A 26,618-nucleotide genomic window follows, 5' to 3' on the forward strand; every position below is an offset into this window, starting at 1 on the left:
CTTAAATCGATACTTAAGATTAGAAGATTAGATTTTTGATTAGAATTTTGATTCTAGACTTTATTTGTGTTAACTGAAACTAAGTATAACACAATGTTTCACTTGCAGTGGTGGAAGTAGTTCTTAAAAGCAACACAACAAAGTAAAAATACCATATTACAAATACAAGTCTTGGATTTTAAAGCGTAATGCCGTAGAATTGTAATTACTTTCCGTACGCGAGTATTTATTTTCCACTAGTGTTCATTTGGTGGCGTTGTTTAGGACCAAAGACGAAACTAAACTAGGGGAAAGGTGCGTTTTACGTCTAGAATAGTCGTAACTACGAGCTACGAGAAGCCCGTGAAGGCAGCACAGTACAACTTAATGTCTCACGTGAACAACGAAGGGGGGGAGGAGATCCGGGGTGTCATCTGTGGTCGGACGGCTCTTTCATCGTGCAGACAGCAGAAGGAGGACGACGACGACAATGGATACCTGGTGAGATGAACAACTGCTTGTGTTATTATGTAACCGACCGGTTTAATTTTGGTTAAGCAGTTTTAAACATGTGGCTTTGTGCGAAATAACAGTCGAGCAGACCTAGAGAGGGGTTTGCTGTTGTTCTTTAATAGTTTTCCCCACTGATGTATAACGTGGCGTTTAGTTCAGCTGGTGTAATCGTGTAATTAATCTGGGTTAGTTGTCCAAATCAGTAGCTGTTTCGTTCACATCTTTAAAGTAGGAAAATCTGATCCTTTCCATGTTGCAATAGAGGTAGATTGGTTTTCCAAGAAAGGGGCCAAATCTTTGTTTTGATTTCACTTTCAGTATAGCTGTACTTGTATTTAAGTGTCATGTGATGCCAGAAGTGTTTGACAAGTGTAAGAAAACGGTTACAAAGTCTAACAGAAAATGTTTGGGCACCTCTGGGCAAATAATATTCTGTTGATTTTTTTTGCAGTAAAAAGTAGTGAATTGCCCTGTAGACCCACCACCTGCAGGGAAAGGAATCAGACGGATGACGTCAGATCTACCATCCTAACTGTATTATAAATTCTCTATGCAGAGGAAACGGGGTTCCGGCTTCCTGCAGCAGCTATGCACTATACTTAAATATTGATTGTAATAAATATCTCAAAGGACAGATTTGTCTTTGAGCATTCTTCATAAAAGGACACCCAGGACTGGTTTAGTCCAACAGTACGATGTTATGTCGGATATCTGGGTGTGTTGATCCCTGGCAGCGTAGACTAGCTCTAGAAACGTGGAATGTCACCTCTCTGGTGACACCAGATACCAACTAGATATAGTTGGGCTTCTCTCCACACAAAAAAATCTGTCTCTGGAACAAAACTCCTGAAGAGGGATTGGACTCTATCCTTTTCTAGAGTTGCCCAGGGTGAGGGGCTCCAGGCGGGTGTGGGGATACTCACAAATCCCAGGCTGAGTCCTGCTGTGTTGGAGTTCTTTGAGGAACTCAAACTCATCTAACATGTTGTCCAAGGGGTGGAAGCCTCAGGGGAAACCCATATCATAGATTATAGAAGTAGTCAAAAACCTCCCTGGTGGCACGGCACCATGCTGAAGCCTTTGAAGCAGCCCTCACAGCCCCCCGACTCAAACATCAACCTGTGGGTTGATCTTAAACGTGCGTACAAAAAGCGTTTGCAAGCCATGCTGTCTGCTAAAGCCAAATACCAAATACTGACTTAATAGTGTCCAGAGTTTTCACATGACACAATTACTGTTTAACATTTTTTAAGTTAATGTAACAGTGCATTAGCATGTGGTGAAAGTATTATTCTAAAGTCTGTTTGCTATGAGCTTTGTATTTGCTTTTCACAAAAATCAAACTGTTGCATCATCACTTACTTCAAACTAAAGTGACTGCTGTTAAGTGCAAAGGTACCAAGTCTTGATTTTTACTGCAGTGAGACAAGAAGTGAACTTGTCTCATTCTGTTGCACTGTAACAAAGGTCCCACTCTGTTATCTTTAACCTGCATTATGAAACCTGAGAGTAAGTCTAGTTGCATCATTCAGTTTGAGATATGTTAGATTATCCATATCAGACGGTGCTGACACTGTACATACAAGAGGAGTTAACTTTGTGTTTTCTATTTGTGTTTCTTTGTCCAGTGTGCAGCCTGTTGAATGGACCACTGATGTCAAGAACCAGAAGTGAGTATTGCATGAAAGTACAGTATATTACCACCAAAATATCTGAGAGTGCACAAACAAAATTTTGAATGTTATTCGGGAAACGGCATGAGCAGCCTTGATCAGTATGAGAATCTCTGCTGCCTGCTCAAATCACACTCACAATTCTGCAATTCAATCCTCCCTCACACTCAAATCTGATCCTGCTCTTACAAATGCCACATTTGCTCTTTAGCTGCCAGGGTGTTTGTGCATCTTAACAAACGGTGGTGGTCAATGATGGTATTGTTGTCTTTGTAGCTTTGATGGCATCATCTTGGTGACCCAGAGCCATGACACCCTGCCCGATGAGCTCCAGTGCCTGAAAGCTCCTCTGCAGGACTACAGCTCCGTAAGTGTCTGTTCTTGCCTTTCTGTGGGCGGTGAGCTTCACAAACCTAAAAAAAAGATTGATTTTCCCTCCCAAATTTCATAATAAACTGAAATACACTTAGCTATCAAACACAGACTACTGTCAGTAATGGTGTTATCACGAATAAGGCAACATATTTTCTTGTAGGACATGAGCCATAAAGGATGGGGATGATTACATTAAAGGATCAGACAGCATCAGTCTTCTACTACTGTAAACCAAAATGAAGACAAGATTATGAAGTTTTTATACTCTCTGTTTTGCTTCTAAATCTCAGAGGAAGAGGTGATACGTCATGTTCTGTGGTGACACTGTTTCTAATGCTGCTTTCCTGTATGGTGGTACTTAACCTCCAGGTGGACAGCGGTCTGGGGGAGGAGGTGGTGCTCCTCAAAGTCCCTGGTCTCCCTGGTAACCGCCTGGTGTTTGCCTCCACCGGCCCTGTAAACCGTGACTACGATGATGTCAGACGCTTCAGTGATGCAGCAGTCAACGGCATCAAACGGTCAGTTGATGGTAGCTGATTTTCCCTGGTGTCTCACATTGTTGGTTTACCTCCCGCCGTTCTTTGCCATCCTGCTCATCTGTCTCTCCTTTCAGGGCCTTGAAAGCTGGCATGCAGCGCCCCCTGCTTGTCTGCCCTCCACATAAGGAGTATAAGAACAGCACCTTGGTGGCTGCACTCGGAGCCCTTCACGCTCTCTACATGGTGAGAAAAAGCTAAGCTCCTTCTCGGCCAGGTCTGACATAAAGGCTCTGCTTACACTTGGTATTTAACATGTCTTGTCTGGATGATCTGACAACAAGTGGACAGTTTTTAAAGGGAGCCAACTTTATGTTAGTAGAGTAGTGTAGTAATAGATTAGCTAATAAAATGATCATAAACCTAGGGCCATGTTGTTGTGTCTTTTAGTGAGTAGAGGTCAATTCATGATTGTAGCGCAGGGCTAATTAACAGCCAGTACTGTGAACACATAGTGTAGAAACACAGGAATAACAAGAGAAGGCCCGTAGGCAGCAGAGTGTCATGACAGAGAGACACCACATCCTGAGGTGTTTTGACCCGACTGTGACCCGATATGCTCTGCCCACCTATTCAGATATTGGTTGTTATGAAATTACAATAAATGCAACAGAACTTACTGATCAAGCAGAAATACTTGAAAATCTCTGATTGGTTCGAGAAGTCGGTGCTGTTCAATAAGTCTGGGTCACAGGAGGCTTCGACAGCACCTCTCCACATTCAGACAAGTTTTGGAGCAGATTTCTACAACAAAAATATTTGAAAAAAGTTGCAGCGCAAAACATTTGCATTGTTTTTATTGTTGTTGTTGTTTAGCTGCAAGTACAGTTTCCACAGAAGTTAAATCGGATTTCAACTGGTCTCTCCAGATGTATTGTAATGCCAGGTGTGAGCTGTTGTCCAGCTCAACTAAAACAAAACACAACCTGCATTTAATTAGATACAAACAAGGCCATTTCATAATGTAGAAGTCTTTTTAACTTTTATATTCTCTCGTCTCCCCAAAGCCCCTTGAAATAAGGGAAGCAAAAATGAAACCCACTGGCTACAAGGTGTGTGTTCTGGGGCTGTGGGCAGCACAGGAGGCTCAGGGCAAGAAACTGATGGAGCTAGCTGATGCTCTGGAGAGCGGGAGGTGAGGCTTCATCTCATCCCTGCAGAGACTTTTGCCACACTGTGTCATTCACTTGCTCAGTTGCTCCCGTTTCCCCTTCTCAGAGTGGCCTGCCGTGATATCAGTGGCTCCGACCCCGAGCGTATGGCTGCTCCTCGTGTGGCTGATTATGTCCAAGCACTCTTTGAAAACAGCCCTGTGCAGGTAGTAAGAAATATTATCTCACATGTCAAGGCTTTCACATGATCCTGAATTTTTTTATTCTTTGGAAAATAGTCAAATTATCTGCTATTCCTCCTAAGAATCAGGAAAATGCATAGAAACGGTTCCAGTCTCTGGTTCTCTAGTGACACGTCAAGTGTTTTTTCTGACTTAAAACATAAGAAAATGTCTGCATTTCTTCAGGTTGAAGTGGTGAGCGACCTGAAGATCCTGGAGAAAGAGTATCCCTGTCTGGCTGCAGTCAACCGCTGTGCCAATGGTAGGAGAACATATTTGTTTGTTTGTTTGTTTTTTAAGCTGTTAAAAGTGGATTTCTGAAAGATGATTCATAGCTTGCTCCTCATGCAGGTGTGCCTCGTCACCAGGCCAGAGTTATCAAACTGCAGTACTGTGGGGAGGGACCGATCCAGAAGACGCTCATGTTGGTGGGAAAGGTGAGAGGGGACTGATACAGTTCTCATAATGCCCTGGATGAAAAGATGCAAATACAGAACTTTTAAATAAATCTGCAGCTACTGGTTGATTGATAGAAAATTAATCAGCAGCTATTTTAAAAATAGTTTTAGTAATTTCTTAAGCAAAGTGACAAACATTTACTGGCTCCAGCTTCATAAATGTGAAGATTGTTCTTTGTAATACATGACAGTCAATTAAATATCTTTGGGCTTTTGACAATGAGACATTGGAAGAAGTTGATTTAGAATGTGTGGAATTGTTTAGTGTCTTTCACTATTTTCCAACATTCTATGGATAAAACAATGAATCATAAACATAACACAGATTATTAGTTGGTTGCAGCCCTTATTTTAAACTAATCAGACATTTTAAGGAAGAAAAACGGGTTAGAAAAAAACAGTTAGTGTGCATTGTATCTGTTTATGACTGACTAGTTAATAAGTCGGGGTCGGTTCCCATGTGGTGCTTCCAGGGCGTCACCTACGACACTGGCGGAGCTGACATCAAGGCTGGAGGAATCATGGCTGGGATGCACAGGGACAAGAGTGGAGCTGCTGCCGTCGCTGGCTTCTTCCAGGTGAATGACGTCAGGGAGATTTTACTGGGCAGATAAAGAAACACTTGGTTTGGGCTTGTGTCTCTGGATGTTGCTAAGTCATGATGAGCAAAAAACATTAGATACTACAACTCATTTGAGGAGACTTGAGCTTTAGTGACTAGTGTACAACTCTGCCACTTATCTAATGTCTCTCTTGTTGTGTAGGTCTTAGCCAAGCTGAAGCCAACACATATAAAGGTTTTGGGCTCAATGGCCATGGTGAGGAACAGTGTTGGTTCAGGTCAGTTTAATCCACTTTCTTTTGTTATTTTTATGTTCCTGGTTTTACTTCTCTCACTGAGATCTGTGCTATAGCTCCCTCTCTCACGTGTGTGTTTTCTCAGACTGCTATGTGGCCGATGAGCTGGTGGTTTCCCGTGCGGGTCGCAGAGTGAGAGTGGGAAACACTGATGCAGAGGGACGTATGGTGATGGTCGACCTGCTCTGTGAGATGAAGGAGAAGGTCAGAACGCCCTGCCTGTCTTATTATGCCTTTAAATGAATAAACACAAATCTTTCCAGCAGTACCAAAAATATACAGTGCAGCGGCCACAAGAGCTAAACATCCATGATAAATGAGGTACTTACGGATTTATTTTTCTAGGAGATATAAACTATAGGAATGTGGGATAATGGGTGTTAAATGGGGGGGAAAGCAACACAGACCTTTGTACATGAAGATAAATTATCTTTTAAAATAATTATCATGTGTACAGTAAAAGGAGAAATGCTAAGGAGAGATAATGATAATGTTAAAAAGGACTAGATGAAATAATGGTGATGTGATTATTGCAGTCATGTCTCTTAATACAACATCTTGATCATGTTTTCTGTGTCCGCAGGCCGTACGCGAGACTTCTCCTCATCTGTTTACTATCGCGACTCTGACTGGTCACGCCATCAGGGCCATGGGACCCAACTACTCTGTGAGCGCTGTCGAAACACAGACAATACTGCAGATGATCTTAACCGTAGTACCTGTAACATGAGCATAAAAATAATCGTCTTTTTAACTGAGTTCAGTTTGAAATTTCTTGTAGATAATCATGGATAATGGGCTGGCTCATCGCAGGGGGAATGCTGCTCAGTGGCAGAAAGGTGAGAACACTTTATGACCATGAAAGTTAATTTTTGATCTTGGGAGCAGCAGCTTGACAAAACATTCTTAATTTAAGGTCCACTTACTACTTCTTGCTTTTGTTTTTTGATGGTCAATCCAATTTAAAATTACAGAGGCAAATTTGAATGATCTGCTTGAAGTGGAGTACTCGACACATTATTGAGCTTTAAAAACTGAAGTATTGCAGCAGCATGTTTCAATTCCTTACTTAAAAGTGCCAAAATAATTGCATCAGAGATCTGATAAATTGGTTTTTAGAATATAACCACTGTTCAACAAACTAGTGTAGCAGTGAGACTTGTCCCTGTTTCATCGTGGTCTTGGATTTTACCTTTCTAGAAATGCAGTACCATGAGTTGCCCAGCAGATGTTGTGATTGTGACTATATCCAATAAACCGCCAACCATCTTTAGCACATATGCTTGATAGCGTTTCAGTACTTCCCCCATCACTAAGTAACACTCTATCCTCTGTCACGCAGCTGGAGATGTGCTGGGCGACATGTTCGAGGTGTCCAATATCAGACGAGAGGACTACGAGTTCCACAAGGGCAAGTCTGAGTATGAGGATGTTCTGCAGTGCAACAACCTGCCGTCCACAGCTACACCTCGAGGACACCAGTCCCCTGCAGCTTTCCTCATCTTGGCCTCAGGGCTTGACAAGGTGCCCACACATTGCTGGAGTATTATTTAGCTGAACTTAAGAAAAATACAATAAGTAATAAGTGCAGCAAATAATTTGTATTATTACTTTTATTCCTGAATTTGCACTGCAGCATGGCGTGGACTCTGACACTCCTCTGCCATACTCCCACATTGACATCGCTGGATCCAGTGGTCCTTTCCCCGGTGTCCCCACTGGAGCCCCCATTGTTGCCATGGCAACAAACTACGTGCTGTCTGGTGATCTCTAAACAGACACCCCCAGTCTGCACTTAACTGCAACATAAATTTGTAACTGTCCAAATAGTGATGAAATCTTTGCCACAACATGAGAAAACTGCTATTTTTTACATCCTGTAATACTTCAGATGCTTTTCTGTAAGAATGTCCTGTCTGCACTAAAGGCCAAATGACCCTGTTAAGTGGCCTGAATCAACATGTACTCAGGTTAAATAGTTATATAAAAATTGATCATGCTTGTTTTATGTGCCTCTGTATGTGTGCAACAAAGTGGGGATATGGCTGAGTTTTCGATAATGCTGTGTGTCAGTCAAATCAAGATCAATAAAACGAATTAAAGCATATTGTGTTTTTTCTGTATAACTTATTTTACACAGATTTCGTGATGCATGTATGGTGAGAATAGTTTGTCCACAGTTGAGAGATTGTCCTCTCAAATATGGCCGAAATCAGTGTCTTTGGTGGGCGGAACCAAAAAAAAGGACACGGAAATGACGCAGAATTATTAAACGATGTTAGGGCGCGCTTACGCCGCAAACGTTTTCTTTAGCGTGGACGGTGTGTTTGTGCTGTAGCTGTGTCAGACAACAACACACAAAACGGTGCTTTTTACCGGAGTCCCTCTCTTCTACTTGGTGATAACTCCAACCTGCAGTCTCCACTTTGACGGAGTACCGCTAACGGCGACAAAAACACCTTCTTTTGCAATCTACGCAGACGTGAAAACTCCACAGCAACCATGTTTGAGGCTCGACTGGTTCAGGGCTCCATCCTGAAGAAAGTGCTGGAGGCTCTGAAGGATCTGATCACAGAAGCCTGCTGGGACGTCAGCTCCTCCGGCATCTCTCTGCAGAGCATGGACTCCTCTCACGTCTCCCTGGTCCAGCTCACCCTCCGGCATGACGGCTTCGACTCGTACCGCTGCGACAGGAACCTCGCCATGGGAGTCAACCTCAGCAGGTGGAGGAAACATTGCACACAACTCTTTTAGCCAGAAAACACCAATTTCTCGTTATTTAACACCAGTCCAACAGGGTGCGTTTTAAGGTAGTTTGCTCCCAGAGAAATGAAGCATTTGCTGAGTAATGTAACGATAAAGTTAGCTACTTTTGGTGCTTATAACAATCTATGTACATTTATACGGGGTTTGGTTTGTCTGGTCTGCTGCCTCATAACGTTATACAAAGTGAAATTGTGATTGCGATATCTTTTGGTAGCATAAGTAAATGGTCTGTCAGACGTGAAGTTTACAAAGACGGCGGCCATCTTTGGCTGAATTGCCCGGGCATGTCTCCTCAGTGCACCGAGGGTTCCACCGGCCAGTCAATGTTTTATTGCTAGTTCTCAAGTAGACCGGTTTGAACACCTACTATTTACAGATAAATAGATTGCCTGAACATACAGCTCTGTATGTATTAAAGTTAGTTTTGAGATCGAGATTCTGAGTTTGAGACATCAGATATATTGTGATGACGTCATTTGCGCGCCAAATTTTCCGCAGGAAGGGTTGGCGGGGATTTGTCGTTTAACCCGGGAACTTCCGCTTCCGTCTGTAAAACAATTACCGGTTCACTGAATTAAAAGTTGTAATGTTTTGATGTGTATCTAAGGTAATCACCCAATGTCAGTCATTTTCAAGGAGCAATAATGACACGATATTAAATGTTTTGATTCCGGCCTCTCCGAGGAGAAGGGGTGGAGCCAACGATTATTTTCTATTACGGATTAATCAATGGATTACTTTCCCGATTAATCGATGTTTGTAACCAACATTCAAGTTGAGAGAAAGCCAGTTTACTGTCAAGTATTGTAAACATGTGCATCAGATCTTGGCCTTCAAAATTCCCAAATGATGATAGAAGCATCAAAGTGGTTGCCAGTTAATGTTGACTTGTTGATTACACATCATTGCAGCTCAGCTAAAAAAAAATAAATTTGATACTTGGACAAAAGACATTTTAAGACATGCTACAACCCTGGTTAGTTTCCCTTTTTTTGTGGTTATTAAATGTTAAATGTTGTACATGTTTTATTACACATACAGTGGCAAGAAAAAGTATGTGAACCTTTTGGAATTTCATGGTTTTCTGCATTAATTTGTCATAAAATGTGATCTGATCTTCATCCAAGTTAATAGTATTCACAAATATAATGTGCTTAAAATAATAACACAAAAAATTCCTGATCTTTCATGTCTTTATTGAACATGTTCAAAATGTTGATTGAATGATTGTTGCCAAATAATTTTATGGTATTTAGTTTTAAATAACTCTTACTTTGTAACATTTTAGTTTTTTTGAGCATATGAAATCTACTGCCATTCATTTTCTCATTTTCTGTGCAATGTGTTTTGTAATGTCATGTTGCTTTGCCTTTTGTCCATCCCATCCAGTATGTCTAAAATCCTGAAGTGTGCAGGAAACGAGGACATCATCACCCTCAGGGCAGAAGACAGTGCAGACACACTTGCCCTTGTGTTTGAGACCATCAGTACGTTTTGTGACTTTGATTTAAAGCAGTGTGAATTCAACTTGACAGATACAGTTTACCAGTTTCTTCAACATTATTGTCTTATTTGCCACATCTCTTTTCACTCACAGATCAGGAGAAAGTGTCAGATTATGAAATGAAACTGATGGACCTAGATGTGGAGCAGCTGGGTATTCCAGTAAGTAATCTGTTCTCGGTCCTTTTCGGTGCAACCTGCTTTTCACGCACACTGTTCCTGACCTGTCCCCGACTCTGTCCCTCAAGGAGCAGGAGTACAGCTGTGTGGTGAAGATGCCATCTGGGGAGTTTGCCCGTATCTGCCGTGACCTCTCCCAGATTGGCGACGCCGTCATGATCTCTTGCGCCAAGGATGGAGTCAAGTTCTCTGCCTCAGGCGAACTGGGCACAGGAAACGTCAAGCTGTCCCAGACCAGCAACGTAGACAAAGAGGACGAGGCTGTGAGTACCAATACTGAGGTCAAATCAAAATAATGTGAAGATAACATTGACTGAATTCACAGGAGAAATTATCAAGACAGTATTATCCACTAATATTAGTTTGTCGTAATTACACTAATCAGACAACAGGAAACTGTGGTAGAGAGAGAGCTGACATGTTTTTCTGCAAACATTCAGTCCTCATCGAGACATGTCAGCAGTATTTGGCTACTAAATCCTTATGACAGTGTTTGTTTTTATGGGTTTGTACATAGAAAAAGAATATTAGCAAATGTATTAGAATTTTTAAAACTGATATCAGTGACTTAATCAGCTATAGCTGTTGATAATGCAGAAAAGACTAGTCCCATTTTTATGAAGTCAAAGTTATTGCCAGGTTCCAGCTTATCAGTTGTGAAGATTTTTGTCTTATGTGTTGGTGGAAAATGTTTGAAGTTCAAATGCTGTTGGACAAAACAAGATTATTAGGTAGGTACTTTATTGGTAGGTAGGTGGGAATTAGTTGAATCTATAAAGAAGCTGATTGTTAGTTGCAGCCCTTTGTAAGTGTTTCCTATCTTTTTTTTATACTTTAGGTGACTATTGAGATGAATGAGCCTGTTCAACTCATCTTTGCCCTCAACTACTTGAATTTCTTCACTAAGGCCACGCCACTGTCAAAGACGGTCACCCTCAGTATGTCAGCTGATATCCCTCTTGGTAAGTGCTCACCTTAATGAGGTCGGTCATTTTCCATATTAATTGTATTTTCAGTTAATTGCCTCTACTCTGTCTGCTGTCAGTTCTGTATGAGGTTGTTCGCCTGTGCGATAGATCTTTGTTGCCATTCACAAACAATTAAAAACACACAACTGCACTGGGTGACACGGTTTTCATAATGGACTGACAGACATTAGCCATGAGTAGAGTGCAAGCCATAATTTCCTGACGCTAGTACAAATCAGTCAACTGGCAAAGGATCTTGCGTGAGCTCGCCGCGTTGTTTACATTCAGCTAGCTACTTGTAATTGGGTCTTCTGTTCGTTAATGAAGAAATATGCCGTCCAGTACAATGGTGTGTTTCACTGATGTGCATTTAATCCTTTTTGAACAACAACAGAGGTCTGTGACCCAGACGAACAAGCTAATCCAGGACTGACAGACATTAGCCATGAGTAGAGGCAATTCTTTGTCGGTTTTAGTCTCTGTATGGAGATAGCTGAAAATACTATAAATATATAAACTGATTGGTCTTATCTTTTAAGTGACCTCTCACCATGGTTATAGAAGTCACTGTGGTCCTAACTTGACTTTTTTGTCTGTATACAGTGGTGGAATACAAGATTGCAGACATGGGACACATAAAGTATTACCTGGCGCCGAAGATCGATGAAGAGTCTTCCTAAGTTGTTTAGAGCAACCTAAAAAGGGGGGTGGGGTTGGGGGAATAGAGAAAAGCAGGCAACTGGGACTTTTCTTGAGTGATTGAAGGGCTGAGGTGACCTCATGGTGGTTTCTCCAATAAGGTGTTCACAGCAGGAGGTGTAGTGTTAGCTTTATACACAGCTATGTGAAAACCATCTGTGTGAGGTCATAAAGCTCTGAAGACGGAGCGACTGGCTGTGGTCCAGACAGGTGTAAAATTCACCACTGGGTTCCTCCCCATTTGTCTCTTTTTTTCTATTTTTACCCATTTTGGCAGAGCAAATTTCAACTATCATATTCCCTTTTGTAGATAATGCTTTTGTAAACACTTTGTGCTTTCCCACTGTCAAGTCGACCCCAAATGTTTTTGTATTCATTGATTCAGTTCAAAATAAATGATTCAGTTTTTCCACTATCTTTGTGTTTCTGATATTTGTGGATAAATGCCAAACATGGGTTTGGACTTCAGACTGTCTGCAGTGAGTGTTCTGGCTGTGATACTGTTATTTTTTCTGGTATTTTATTGGAGATGTGAATCAGTTGGCAATATTTCTAGCTCTCTTGCATCTCATGCTCTTTTCTGTCTTTTAAAGACTACTGCATTGTGAAATGTAGGTGTACGTGTTAAGCACCTACGTACGGTGCAGTAAATCTATAGTTGCTTTCTGGTAAATGCTTTGAGGAAACAGTTGTTGCAGCAGTAAGCAGGTGTGGCCAGTAGGTGGTGCTCTTTTTGTTTCTTCTGTGTTGAAGCAAATTATAGTTATTTAAATAATTTATTCTGAAGAGATGTACTCTTGATTTCCATTTGTATGTAGGTTTATTTTGTTCTCAAACATGGAAAGCCCCTGTCATTCACTCAGCATCAGATTGATAATCTCTTTATACCTGCATGACTCTGAGCCACTGGTAAGTACTGGCTGTTCACTGGTGCCTTATTACTGACACACAAATTTCTGAACTCTGTTTTACAGAGCAGTTGCATCACAGGTGTCATTCGAGTAGAGCCGGGCAGATTCATAGCTTCAGGTCTGTGAGGAAACTGAACAGAATTCATTTCCCATGCAACTAGTAATACTCAAGAGACACAGGTCTGCCTGCCTGCTGCGGGTTGTTGACTGCAGAAGCAGCGTCAAGACAGTTTTAATCCTCACACAGCTTTAATCTGACTCACAGCCACATCTGGCACCAACCTGAACTGTACTGACGTGAGCAGAAACCACCTGGTACTGTATATATTAGATGGCAAAAGTGGAATATAAGTACAATTTTGAGGTATTTCTACTGTACTTGAGTATTTTCATGCCAATTTATACTCCTACTGCACTATGATTCAGAAGGAACTACTGTCCTTTTCACTCCACATTTAATTTGACTGTAGTTAAGGCTTTTGCCTTTTGAAAGTTGAGTAAAAGAAAGTTATTGATGAACTAGCTTTACATTTTGTCATTTTACCAAATATACCAAATGCCAAGCATTTCATTGTTGCAGCTAATCAAACTAAGCACCACTTTTACAAATCAAATCATCATTTCTGAATTTAAAAACATAATCAAAAGAATCTTCTATAAAGGGAGAAAATTAGTGGAGTCCTGTCTGAAATTATTAAATGAGCCTCACCTCAATCAAGTACAAAAATATTATTGTCCAAGTAAAACTAATCTAATGATTTAATATAGGGTAGTACTTTTAATACTTTCACTACATTTTCCTGATGCTTTTAATTGTAATAGAATAATTTAGCAGCATTTTGTTGCTGCTTTTTCTTAGGTGAAAGATTTACCATGGCTGTATCCAGTGGTCATAAGATAAGACCGGTGAAGATGTTATCGTTCTTTAATCAGCACAAAAGCAGAAGTGCAAAAACACCAATTCAGTGTTTCATGTAGGGATATGCACCAAACAGTTGCTGGGCAACCAGTGAGGATGACAAACATTGACTTTTTTTACACTTCACTTTCTGGAAGGATTAAACAAATATGTGTGCAATGATTCATACATTCAGTCCATTCATGGGTCTGTTTTACTTCCTGGTTTTCAGGATGTTGTCCCCATGTTATCCCAGCCCCTCGTGCCTGCAGGCCCTTTGTTCTCCTTCCTTGCTCCATCCACACTCACCTGCTCTTCATCAGCATCATCAGCCCTGCTAGCATTAAAGCCATTCACCAGCATTCATTCCTTCCCACGTTCCAGAAAACTTGAGGGAAGCTGTACCCATGGTACACAATGTACTACAGCCGTGGGCATACCTGACAGAGCCACTGTTTCAGATAAAGGAAGAAGTGTGTGTCTTCAAATGCAGAGTGGAGAAAAGAGATGGGACTGTCATCTTAGGAAGCGGCCGATAAAGCAAAGCGACAGAGCAGCCATTTGAGCTGCCTCAATATTTAATTAACCCCTGCCATCCAGGTTAAGATTAATTACTTCCTGTACAGAGAAACAAGAGTTCAGCCTGACTGAGGTTTCCACATATGAATCAGTTACAAACTCAAACTGCAATACCAGACATGTTTAACCGCATCAGAGGCATTATACATTATATTTTAAATCAAGTATACCTCGTCTGACTGGCTCTATGTCCAACTACAAATAAGTGGTTTTAAATTAGCTTAATTTAAAAACCTTGCTTTTGTATCACACTGATGTGAAATTACAGTAAGTCCTTGTTTCTGTACGTCTTACTTTGATTAGTTAAGAATTAATATATTTTTAAGATATTTAATGCGAAAGGCAGTAATTACCATCCAGTCTTCAACAGTAATCACTTAATAAACACAAAGAACTGCTTATTATCTCTGGCACTAGTTGTCCCCCCCATTCAAGTTTTACACAAACAAGGAGCTGTGTGTTATCCTTTCACAACCAGGCAACAGAAAGTGCTTTACACAAAAGATTAAAAAAAAAAACATTAAGGCAAGAGATAAAAAAAACAACTAGATTTAATTTGATTTAAATTACAAAGCAAAAAATCTTCACACAGCCACAAAACAATGTCATTCCTCCCACGAGTTACTTGTTTGCACTTTATCTTTTGTCACTGCAGGTTTCTGACACATTCTTTCTGGGAAATTACTAGTTGTTCTGAACTTTGAGCAGATTTTGATAAGATAGGAACAAACAGAATAAAGTTTAAGACATAAAATTTATTTCTATTTAATTCCTTTATGTTTTGATGCATTTCAAGACTAATGCATCCTGTTCGCTTGTATTCAAGCAAACCTGATCTCTGTGGAGTTATCAGGCTGCATTCCTACATCCCTCTCCCTCTCTCTCTCTGCTGTCTGTGTCTGGCCTTTAAATTGCTTTCTGGAGGCAGGGGATTTTGGCCAGGGAGATAAGGGGAATGGGATGAAACGCTCGCTGGCTGGCTGTCTATCTCCATCCTTCTCCTCAAGGCAGGGGGACTACGTTTACTGAGGCAGAGGAGAGAGAGCAGATGGTACTCGCTCATTTCTCGGGTCAGTGAGGCTGAAGAGATGCCAGCGACATTTTTAAAAGCCGTTTCAAACTACTGTCGTTCTTATCAAAAACAAAACATGCTTGTGGATGAAAGATGTCAAAGCATGCAGTAGATTCACTCTAGAAGTACATGGATGTACAGGTGCTGCAGGAGGGTGAAGGTCTCTCTGTTTCTCCTATGGAAACACACTTATTTGCATGTTCTTGTGGTTTTCTCTCCTCTTGCCAGTCACTCAGGTCCTTCAGGGTCAATCCCAACTCTGACGTGACACTCTCTTATATAAGCTTTCAGTGCTCTGCTGTGTCTCCGTGAGAGCAGGTTGCATGGATTATTGATGCCAGCACCGAGCGACCAAGGCTGCACATAGCAACAACATACCAGTCACACATGCTGCATGATCCACCTGCTTCAGACCACTCAAATACTTTAGATCTTATTCTTTCTGTTGAAAAGATTTTGAGGCAGTGCAATGTTTTTTTGTGGGGATTCCCTCTCCACAAATACACCACTCTGCTTTTTATGCATGCGAGCAACCACAGTGCAGTGTGGGGAGCCACATTACACTCACATCATCCCCCTTCTCCTCCCTGAGCTGCACGCCTCACAGTTGACACATGTATTTCTGTGCTTTGTGTGTTGAAGTCCTCCCCGCATGGATTAACATATTAATGGGATGCCTTCTTTGGCCCTGTGTTCTGTCACTTAGATTTCACAGCAGACAGGGAGAAGATAAGAGGATGGGAGGTGAAGATGTGGAGGAGCATGCTGTAGCTTGGGATTCACACCTGGGTGCAACTCATGCAGGTGGTACAAATAATCTATATGGCAGATCTTGCACTTTTTTGTGCTAGTGGCACCAAACCAGTTTCAGAAATTCTAAAATCCCTGCTTTCTCTCAAATGGATTTCCTGATTTCTATTTGATTATATCCATCCATCCATTATTTATACCACTTATCCCTGAATAGGGTTGTGAGGGACTGGAGCCGTTCTCGGCTGACTTCGGGTGAGAGGCGGGGTACAGCCTGTCTATCACAGGGCTGACATGTAGACAAACAACCACACACCCACACACGCCTACAGGCAATTTATTTCTGAGCCTCGGGGGTTGCTGCTTGGGCGACACGAGCATTGTGATGTCACTGAGGCTACACCTTACAAAGACACTTTGGCTTTTCCTTTCATTTGTCACCCATATTTTTGATTATTTATGTACGTGTATATATACAGGGTAGGTTGACTTAAGCACACATGCTCAAAAATGATTGCTGAGAACTATCTTAATTACAGGAAGGTGTGTTTTTTATTTTGAACTGATGTTGCAGACTATTTCATAATGCAGTCTCTTCTGGCTCAGTTCTGGTCTTAGGTACCTGAAGTGTCAAGTAATCATGAGTGAGTTGAGTAAGGCTCATAATGCCAATGCAAAATGGATGAAATATCAGAGGGCAGTTTTCCACTGATTTTAAATAAATAGTGTATGTACCAATGTTTCTTATGTCTGTCAGACAAGGAAGACCAACCAACTTTATTATAAAGAATTCAGTGATGAAATTTATCTCCAGTAATAAATCTAAGAACAGTATGATAGATGGAAACTAAGGGCTTCAAAGTGGAAACAGTAGCATGTTGATATATAACATCCCCATAATCCAGAACTGAGAGGGAAAGGGCTTCACCAGTCCCTTTTCTGTAGCATAAAGGAAAGTTACATTTATTTCTACAGTATATAAAAAGCCAAGTTTCTGATGATTGAAGCCATTTTCTTAATATTCCCTAACTCCAGATTCTCACTTTTGAAGATTTTCTTTGTCTTATCAATAATAAGGTTTGGGATTGTTGACTGCGCAAAACAAGCAGTTTGATGGCAACAGGAAAATGTGATGGGCATTTTTTCTGGCACTTTTGAGGAAAGAAATACCATAGAATAATATGGAGAGTGCAAATGGTTTAGTTGCTGGTCTGCTAGAGATTTGTGGTTTTCTCTGAGGTTGCAGTGAATTATAGTATTAGTATGATATTGTGAGGAACCTTGTAGGATATAATATTATAAAATGGAAGTGATTTGGTCTTGGGTATTTCTTCCTCTGTGCTCTTTTCCTGCACTTTGCCTCCTGTCACAATCAGATCTTTGTACCTCTCAGTCCAGGGATGCTTCTGTTTGCTACTTAGCAACTGTTTCCACGGAGACAAAGTTGCTCCCTGTCTCACCTCCATCCCGCCTCCACAATAAGTCGTCGGTGTCCCTCTGCTCCCTTTGTGACCACTTCCTAAAGCTTGGCGATGAAGTGGGTGTATGAACAGGGGTAACTGCCTTCATTTGCCATTGCCTTTTAGTTGTATTAATTTAAGACATCAGGAAACTAAACTGTCTGAGGTTTGCAGAACGTGCCTCGTGCTCAAGAGAGGACATTATTCAGCTCACAGTAATCCTCTGTGTGGAAAAAATGGTTGTATTTCATGCTGTTACTGGTTCGAGGAAGTCTGTAGAAAGTCTGCTGATGAATGTGACAGGCTGTTGCCGGTGACACTCGGTCACTAGTCGGAGGAGACCATACACCTCAGCACTAATGTCACTGAAAAACATCACACTTCACTGTCCACACTTTCCCAGTCAACCATTCATATTTCTGACTGTCATTCAAACACACACACACATACACCAAGGAGAAGAGCAGATGAAAAACAATGCCACAGAGATAAGAAGCTAAGTGTATATGGACAGGGTGCTGAGTACATGCAGACATAAATGTAAGCATTGGAGCTGCAGAAAGATCTATTTATATCACTCCTAAAAATAGACATTGTTCTCCATAGAAACATGAAATCCTTCTGAGGGGCAAATTACTCTCGAGCTGCTGCTGTTTGTGGGTGTGTTCGTGTACACGTCTTCCTGTGTTTGTGTGGACAAATTTTAGTTTGTTCATTTGAGGTATATTTCATTGTAAGGACATCTGAGGACTGTGAGGACATTTTGGCCTTTTCTCAAACCTTCTAAGGGCTGTTTGAGGATTAGGGTTAGAATTAGGTTTAGGTGAGGCATCGGGATCAGGATTGAGGTTAGACATTTAGCTGTGATGACAAAGTTTAGGGGCTGATGAAGGCGTTGTGTTAATGAGTGTTGTGACAACAGACTTTGTTTAAGGTTAATATAAAGTTAAGGTGAGGGTTAGAGAAGTAATGGTTATGTTTAGGGGAAGACCTGAAATCTTTCCAAAGGTGAAAGCAAATTACCGACTGAGAGGCTCTTTCCTGGAGAATCTCTGCTCTCCCTCTCAGCCTGCAGCAGAAAGGGTTTTACTATGCTCTGATCAATCCCCTCCACCACCTCCCCCTTCTTTCACAGTGACGGGCTTTAAGCCGACAAGCGCAAATCAGATTCATGCACATTAGTTTACAGTGGCTAAATGGTGAAGTGTGTGAGTCCATAGCTAATCCACTACAGGAGGGCATTGTCTAGTGGATATGAACAGATGACATGAATATTTCAACTACAAAAAGGTCACACGTGGAGTAGCCAAATAATCTCTAAAAGATAACCCCATTACAGAGAACATTTAGATTTCCACGATTGTCAGGAAAGTGGCATTTGCACTTTGAGCCTTACGTCTGTGCACTAAAATTGTAGTATCACCTGCTGCGACACAGGGTAACGGTGAATTCAGCTCCAATAATTTGACTGACTGTCGAGTACTTTCATTACTTTGATTTGAACTCTATTATTGATCAAAAAATGAATTTCACTCTGTGCCAGGAAACTTTGCTGTCGTGTCTACTGTTAGATATTTTTAGCCAGATAGAAATTGGATAGATACTTTATGTATTAGAAATGTTTAGTGGAGATAGGATGTCTAGTTAGACTGTTAAATGCTTAGTCATGCTTATGAGTTTCTACAGGGTACATCTGGTCAAGGATAACTAGAGAGAAGAGTTGATGACTGTCAGCAGACAGGGTGTTAATATTATTATAATGACGTGTATAACTGTAGCCTTAGCCATAATATGTTCTTATGTTTAAGACACGACATGTTACTAGAGGTCGTGTGAGAATGTTTTTAGTAGCCCAACCGAGGGGATATAATGTATAGGCCTGGTGGGTTCAGGGTCTTTCATCTTACATCTGCCTGTGAGCATGTTGGAGGTGCAAGATACCTGAGCGTGCAATGTTAATTTTTGCCTGTGATCCTTTGAATAAATCAGCACTGTTTTGAAGTTACTTGGACTGTCTCGTCTCTCAGAGTTAGTATGGTAAGACGGACCATACCCTACACTACGAAGTCACAGAAATCAAAAGACAAATGACACAATCAGTCACACAAGAACTGTAGGTAAGAAACTGTTTGAAATCATAAGAAATCATATTTTGTTTGTCTGAGATATACTGTAATAGACAACTTTATCAGTAAATGTCATATTATTTAAGTGTTCTTTGTTTGCAGGAAACCTCTGGCCAATGCCACAGATGTGACAAATTAAAGGACAAATCTGAATAAATATATGGAAAATATAACAAATGCAATGCTTCACTACTGGTGTACCACATGAAATACTCATTAAAGGTCCAGACTTGGTGTATAGCCTACCAAGGGTTATCCTTCCTCACCGTGAGGAAGACCAGTCAAATGCTGAATGTGTGTGCGTGTGTCAGACCAAGGCAGACATAAAGTGGTAAATGGTCTTATACTTGTACAGCGCCTTTCTATGCCTTACAGCACACTCAAAGTGCTTTCACACTATTTGGCCATTCACCCATTCACACTCCCAAACACACACACATTCACACACTGGTGACATCACCGGGAGCAACTGGGGGTACAGTGTCTTGCTCAAGGACACTTCGAAATGTTGACTGGACAAGCTGGGAATCGAACTGCTAATCCTCCAGTTAGGAAACGACCCGCTCTACCTCCTGAGCCACAGCCGCCCCCGCTCACCTGCTGTAAAGATGAAAACAAGATGAAAGCAAAGAGGCAGAGATGGAGATAATGTGAACAACAAGAACAAGGATGCTGACAGATATGAGATGATAAAAAAATTCACTTTGTTAAAAGTCACTTTAGAGATAAGGACAAGAACAAGAGCGATAGCATTCCTCTGACCTTCTGATCTTTCCACCTGACTCCATTTTGTATTGTTTTAGATATTCCTACTCAGTCAGCATAGTAATATTGTCACCAAACTGCAGATCTTTTTGTAACTGAGATGACGTGCTATACTCGAAACTCGGGTTAGCTCTTCTAGTTCCAACCTGAGCACCAATGGTTTGCTTGCCCATGTCACAGCATATATTAAACAGCATTATTAATACAGTATTAACATGAATATCAGTCACTGTAAAATTTTGTATTAGCTGCAGTGGGGGGAAGAAGTGCCCTGATCTTTTGCCTCCTACCGCACTTAAGTGTTGCGTTGAGTTACAGTGGTGGAAAGTAAATAAATACATATCCTCCAGTTATTAAGTTATACTTAATCTGAGTATTATACTTTTTATTTCTACTCCATGATGTTTCAAAGGTAAATATTATTCTTTTTGCTTATCTGAGTGTGGCAGTTATGTTTTTACTTTACTAAATATGATGCTCTGTTATAAATTAAACTATGCAACAGCAGAGCTGAGATGATTAGTTGATGGAACAAAATGAATTGATCATTAGACGCAGCCTCATATAAAATAGTTAAAAAGCTCCACTTCAACCAATCATAACCATAAAATATTGATTTTACATGAACGTAGCAGTGATAATAATCTAATGATTTAAAAGAGTAACACTCACAGTCTGGAGCAAGTCGTCCTTCAACATGTTGAAGTGTTTCTGAGCAAGACACCGAACCTGATAACACCAGAGTGTGAGTGTGCAAACACTTGTGTGCATGAATGTGGGGACACGCAATTAGTGTTGCAACAAGTGCTTTCAGTGTGTAGAAGTTAATTTACTACAGTTTCCTGATAATACCTATGTACTTTTACTTGAGTTACATTTTCAGTGTTGAACTTTTAATAGAGTATTTTTACAGTTTGGTAAAAAGGAGCACTTATTTGTTTTATTCTCTTTGCAAGTACAACTAAATAGATGCCAGGGCGTGCTGTTTAAAAAGGAACCTGTGTATGTCCAGGAAGCGACGGTATTGATTTCTGTTCATCCAGTGTCAGAAGTGCCAGGGGATAATTTTCAACTTTTCTGTTTCTACATCCAAAATCATTTCCTGTAATAGTGGGTTTCACTATATCTCCAGCAGTGGACATCCTGTAGGGTACTTTGAAATTAAACTTCTTGTGAATGTGCACTGGTACAAAATATCTCTGCATGCTGTCAGGCTCCTGTGGAAATGGGGAAATGTGTGTTCAGCTTTGGTGACTACAAGCAAGTAGTCATCGCCTTTCCTCATTCATCTTGCAGGCTGTTTTCAGTTTGTTGGCTGTTCATAATGCAATCAACGTGATGTGTGAGCATGCTTGACCTGGCTTGATAGCTATTTAACATCTTATAGTGTCTCTCTCTCTCCCGCTGCTCTGGGCAGCTTCACTGAGAGCCAAGGTCGCATAAATTGCTTCAGTTTCTTAGTGAACACACACAGATTCCCCAGCAGGGCTTTAATTACATTTCTGTACCAATCACTCTCATGACAATCGCGTAATGTAATTTAATGCAAGACACACATTAAGGACCTCCCTCGCCTGACTTGACTGCTTAAATTGGCAGTACTGATTGTGAAGGCGAAAACTGTGAAGAATCATGACCTGCTGCCTTCAAGTACTGCTGTAAATCTCAATATCATGCATTATATTACAATGAAAACCACAACCCTGCAAGTAAGCTCCTATAAATTGACAAATTGCTCAGTTAACACCTCTATAAATGAAATGTGTACATACTGCCTATAAATATGGAATCATCGATTAGTGAAAACTGCTCTTTTTTAATTTACTACAGCCCAAAGTGACATATTCAAAGCTCTTGTATTTATGACCAACAGTCCATAAACCTGAAGATAATCCATTTAGAAAAGTATAAAATCTTAATTTAAGAAGCCAAAAATTGCAGATTCAACGCTGTATTTAAAAAATAGCTAAAGCAATTAGCCTACTTGATTATCAAAATAGTTGCAAATTAATTTTCTTGATTAAATGACTAATCATTGCAGCTGTACTTGCAAATGCTAAATAGATGGGATTAAAGTTAATCTGTTGGAGGGGTATTCCCAAGGATCTATGGGTAAAAACACATAGCAAGTGTCATGATGGAGGAGGACAAACACCAATTTCAGAGTTTTCACAACCGGGCAACCCAAAGGTTGCTCTTAATTGCTTATAAAGGCTCCATAAAGCATTAGCAGATGATTTATGACACATTAAATCAGCAATAAAGCCATTAGTTAAAGAAAATAGCCTAAACCCTAATAAACCACTTATGGAAATGATTATGGGAAATTTAGTGAATACATATATGTAGAAAAAAACGTGTAACTCAAGCTTACAAATTCATAATAATATGGAGAAATATACGTTGTTTAAACCAGCTGTGCAGTTTTCTGATATCAACATCTGTCCAGCTGCTCACCCCCTACAGGCAGTGAACAGCTGAACAGAATTAAATGCTGCCAGCCTGCTGACTTTGTCCTTAAATCACTGGACTGTAAAAGATGAAAGTTCACTTGTCTCCTCTCTGGCTGTGCCCGTCACTCCACCCCTACGTATGAATGTGTGTGCGCGCATTCCTTCGCATCCAGTTGAGCGGGCGCTCGGGGGTTGAGGCAGCAACCAGCCATCAGTGTCGCCGTTACAACACGGAGAAACATGCAGGTAAGACTTGACGATTTTCTGCTCTCGACGTACGACAAGGCGACAGGCAAGAAACGGTGGTGTTCTGCAGGTGCTGAAGCGCGCGTAAGTTAAATGACCAGCCACTTGTTGGCTTAATGGCTATTTTTATCTGCTTTTTAAAATTCCTTCACGACCTCCAGCTGCTCATTTGCTCCCACCTTCGCCCAAAGCAGAGTTTGGGAGTGAAGTTATGTAATTTTCAGCTCGGCTGGAAACTGCTCGTGTAGGAGACGCTTCGCTTTCAGCGCGCAGCAGAAATCGTCCATGCGTCTTCCAGCAAGTGTCACTTTGCATCGCGTCTTCCACCGCGAGTGTTCCTCCCTCTCACTTCGTCAGTGTTCAGCGTGTGTGCTTTATTTGTGGCATTTGAAGTGTGTGAGAGATGGAGATAGCTCCTCGTGTGGCTCCAAGTGCCCCACACGTGACTTCAAATCTGTAAACAGTCTGCTTCTAATCCTCAGGTCTAGGAAGAGGAGGGAGAGTGCATGTGTAATTCTGCCTTTGCTTGTTTTCATCAGGACTGATGAATCAATTTACCAGTTCAGCCCTCAGCAATAAGCAGCCTCTGAGTCTAACTCCGAGGTAATAGGCTGTAAAGTAAAAACCCAGAGTTCCCAGAGTGACTTCCAACACCTTGCAAAGCAGCGCTCATTAATGCACCCAGGGTGATTTGACTCTGGTTGAGTTTCCCCATCTATGAATATTTCTCACGGTGGGCTGGAAAATAAGGAACGCCTGTTATTGCAGATGCAAATGAAGTCCTTATATGATAGCTCCTCTCTTCTCTGCATGGCTGTGCACCATTCCTTAGGAGAAAGGAAGCTGCGTGTTAGTGTTTATGTGTCTGCAAACAAAGAAAATCACTGTCAAGAGAAATATTTATATTTTTGTTCAACAAAAACAAAACACCTCTGGATGGCCACAGCCATCTGGGAATCCACACAGCTCTCAGTGTTGAAACTGGGACTGGCTAAGAGTAAAAGTAGAAGGATGAGGGAGAGCTTCAATCAGTAAATCAGTCACAGATACACAACGAAGAGCTGAGGTCTGCAGGCTTAAGTGTGTGCATGGATGCATTTACTTTACATGCATGTGCACTTTTCTTTCTACTTTTTCACATCTTGGGTGTGTTACAGTACATGTGCTTGTTGAACATTGACTTGTATAGCTTTTCAACTGTACCTAAGTGTTGCACATTCATACTACACTCAAACACTGATCAGGGTTTTGCCTAACTGGGCTAGAGAAGCCATGGATCGAACCTTCTGGTTAGGCGGCGACCTGCCCTGCCTCCTGAGCAACAGCCACCTCTTTGGTTGTCATGGCCCCAGTGTCCCAGCCCCATGTTTTGCCTCTTATATTAGACCCAGCACCTGTCTTTGTTCTAGTTTTCCTGCTCTTGCTACCTGCTCTGCCCGCATGTATTATTGTGTTTAGTCAGTCACATTTCCTGTTGGTTTTGCATTTGAAATGCAAAAATATTCAACCTTATATCACAAAAGACTGAGAAACGCAGCAGAGTCTCAAATTTTAAAGGCTAGAAATTAGGTGTCTAGTTTATTTTTATTTGTTCTGGATTTTACCTGCCACAGGCTGACCGCTGCAGCACATTTAGATTCTTCTCCTCCCTGTCTGTGTATTGACATGCAGGTTTTTGAAATAAATCATGCTGTGAGACAACTGGGTGCCTGATATTTCTGTCTGTGACTCACGTCAGTTTGTTTATTTAATTATTTATTTGAAGAATGACTATGATCAATAGGGGTTGTTGACTGTTCAGACATTGTGAGTCATTTTCAGTGAGATCAGAGTGGCTGTTAGAAAGAGTCCTAACATCCCAAGGTATATGTAGTGTATTGTTTTGTGCTTCATTGTCATCCAAAAAGTGTTAAAACCTCATAATAGAGCCAGGCTATTGCAGTGGGACATGTTCCTTCATTATAATGAAGCACTGTTGTTATTGTTGGTGCCATTGTCATATACCTTAGCCTCTTTCTGTTTACGCCTTAATAACATTAAGCTACCATGGTCAGTTGTTTTAGGAAATTATTTAGCCTTTCTTTAAATTAAAGTTTTGTATATATTCATAACCTGTTCTAAAGATTTACTGTACATCTTCAGTAGTAGTCCAATGATTTGTCGACCCATGGATGCACTCTAGAGGGTGGCTACCCGAACTGTGCCAGCGGGACCTGTTGGTACCCAAGGGTTCAGGTCGGGTTTGGACGCAATTTTAAAAATCATGTTTGGTAATTGCACTTGTAAATGAATCCATTCTTCTTCTTTAGTCTAATTTAAAGTGCTAGACCTATTTCAAGGGCCATAGAGAAACACAGCACAAACTCGGCTGTGTTGTGCTCAGGTTGGGGTTTGGACACATACAGTATGCTGGTAGGGTTCAGGTCAGGTTCAGTCACCACACTCTCAGGCTTGGGTCGGGTTTGGACAGAAAGATGCAGCCCATATTGTAACCCACTCCAACCTGGCCCCCACCAGACTTTGATGCTCTATAACAACATAATTTCACTTCCTGTTCTCCCATCAGGGCTGAAACAACTGATACTGTTGTGCAGAAATCTTGATAATGTTATAATCCAAAAATTGTCATTTCTCAGCCAACAGTGCCAAACATTCGCTTTTCCCAGTCTCTCAAATGTGAAGATCTGCCTCATTTCTGTTTCCAGTGACAGCAAGTTGAAGATTTTACAGTTTGAATCCTTCCCCTTGTTATAGTGGTGAGAAATCATAACAGGCATTTTTATTCCTTCGTGGTGGCGATAGCCGTGGCCAGAGGCATTGTGTTTTTGGGTTGTCTGTCCATCTGTCTGTCTGGCCCATTCATGTGAGCGCCTTTTGTTCGGGGAATTTCTTTAAATTTGGCACAAATGTCCACTTGAATTTAAGGATGAACTGATTAGATTTTTGAGGTCAAAGGTCAAGGGCAGTGACCTCACATCTGTCCTATTTAACTGGTTGGCAGGGGCATACAATCATAGATAGTAATTCTAGTTCACTGTTCCTTTAATAGATGGTCAAGAAAATAGTTGACAAATACATATTTTATTATAATTCAATTAGAAATTATGTATTATGTTTTTGATTTATTGTTGAACACATCTGTAATTTAAATATTGGGTTTTGGGATCACAAACCAGGCCACATTTTCATATCTCTTATTCTAAAGGGTTTTTTTTAAATCCTTCTTAAATATGCACTAGGAAATATGTCACATTATTAAAACTGTAAAACACTTTAACTCCCATTTCACTATGATGTTAAAGTACACAGAAATATTTTCGAGTGGGCTTTTCTTTTAAGACTCTTCTTCATTTAAGAGACTCAGTCTGATGTTTACCACAGAACAGCACGTCAATCGGAGCAGTCACACAGTCGTCCTGCACAGAACAGTGACACCAGACAGGCTGACGGCAACACACACACAGTACACTGTGCTGCCCCTGATGCAGTATCTTAGGGACCCACCTGCTCACTAGGT

The 26,618-nt window shown here is 41.0% G+C and overlaps 3 protein-coding genes across 5 annotated transcripts in view; all 3 read left to right on the plus strand.

The window, feature by feature from the left end:
* Positions 1 to 176: 176 nt before the first annotated feature.
* Positions 177 to 7,830, plus strand: LOC109956534 (putative aminopeptidase W07G4.4). The gene is made up of 16 exons (XM_020593724.1): positions 177 to 480; positions 2,121 to 2,162; positions 2,442 to 2,532; positions 2,910 to 3,058; positions 3,154 to 3,262; positions 4,084 to 4,211; positions 4,295 to 4,394; positions 4,596 to 4,671; positions 4,761 to 4,846; positions 5,341 to 5,445; positions 5,632 to 5,707; positions 5,811 to 5,929; positions 6,309 to 6,392; positions 6,507 to 6,564; positions 7,068 to 7,249; positions 7,362 to 7,830. The coding sequence occupies exons 1-16, from the start codon at positions 470 to 472 to the stop codon at positions 7,497 to 7,499; spliced, it is 1,554 nt and encodes a 517-aa protein (XP_020449380.1). The 5' UTR covers positions 177 to 469; the 3' UTR covers positions 7,500 to 7,830.
* Positions 7,831 to 7,982: 152 nt separating this feature from the next.
* Positions 7,983 to 12,256, plus strand: pcna (proliferating cell nuclear antigen). Its single transcript, XM_020593731.1, has 6 exons — positions 7,983 to 8,448; positions 9,881 to 9,978; positions 10,089 to 10,156; positions 10,243 to 10,437; positions 11,013 to 11,136; positions 11,746 to 12,256. The coding sequence occupies exons 1-6, from the start codon at positions 8,228 to 8,230 to the stop codon at positions 11,820 to 11,822; spliced, it is 783 nt and encodes a 260-aa protein (XP_020449387.1). The 5' UTR covers positions 7,983 to 8,227; the 3' UTR covers positions 11,823 to 12,256.
* Positions 12,257 to 22,972: 10,716 nt separating this feature from the next.
* The window catches only part of kcnip3b (Kv channel interacting protein 3b, calsenilin), a 42,180-nt gene continuing 38,534 nt past the window's right edge, over positions 22,973 to 26,618 (plus strand). Inside the window, exon 1 of one of the 3 annotated variants that reach the window (XM_020593790.1) lies at positions 22,973 to 23,101. In XM_020593790.1, coding sequence (XP_020449446.1) covers positions 23,096 to 23,101 — 6 coding nt within the window. In that variant the 5' untranslated portion in view covers positions 22,973 to 23,095. The other 2 variants (XM_020593789.1, XM_020593791.1) reach the window with 2 other exon arrangements.

This window comes from Monopterus albus, unplaced genomic scaffold (genome assembly GCF_001952655.1).
Source record: "Monopterus albus unplaced genomic scaffold, M_albus_1.0 scaffold20.1, whole genome shotgun sequence".
NCBI classification, from domain to species: Eukaryota; Metazoa; Chordata; class Actinopteri; order Synbranchiformes; family Synbranchidae; genus Monopterus; species Monopterus albus.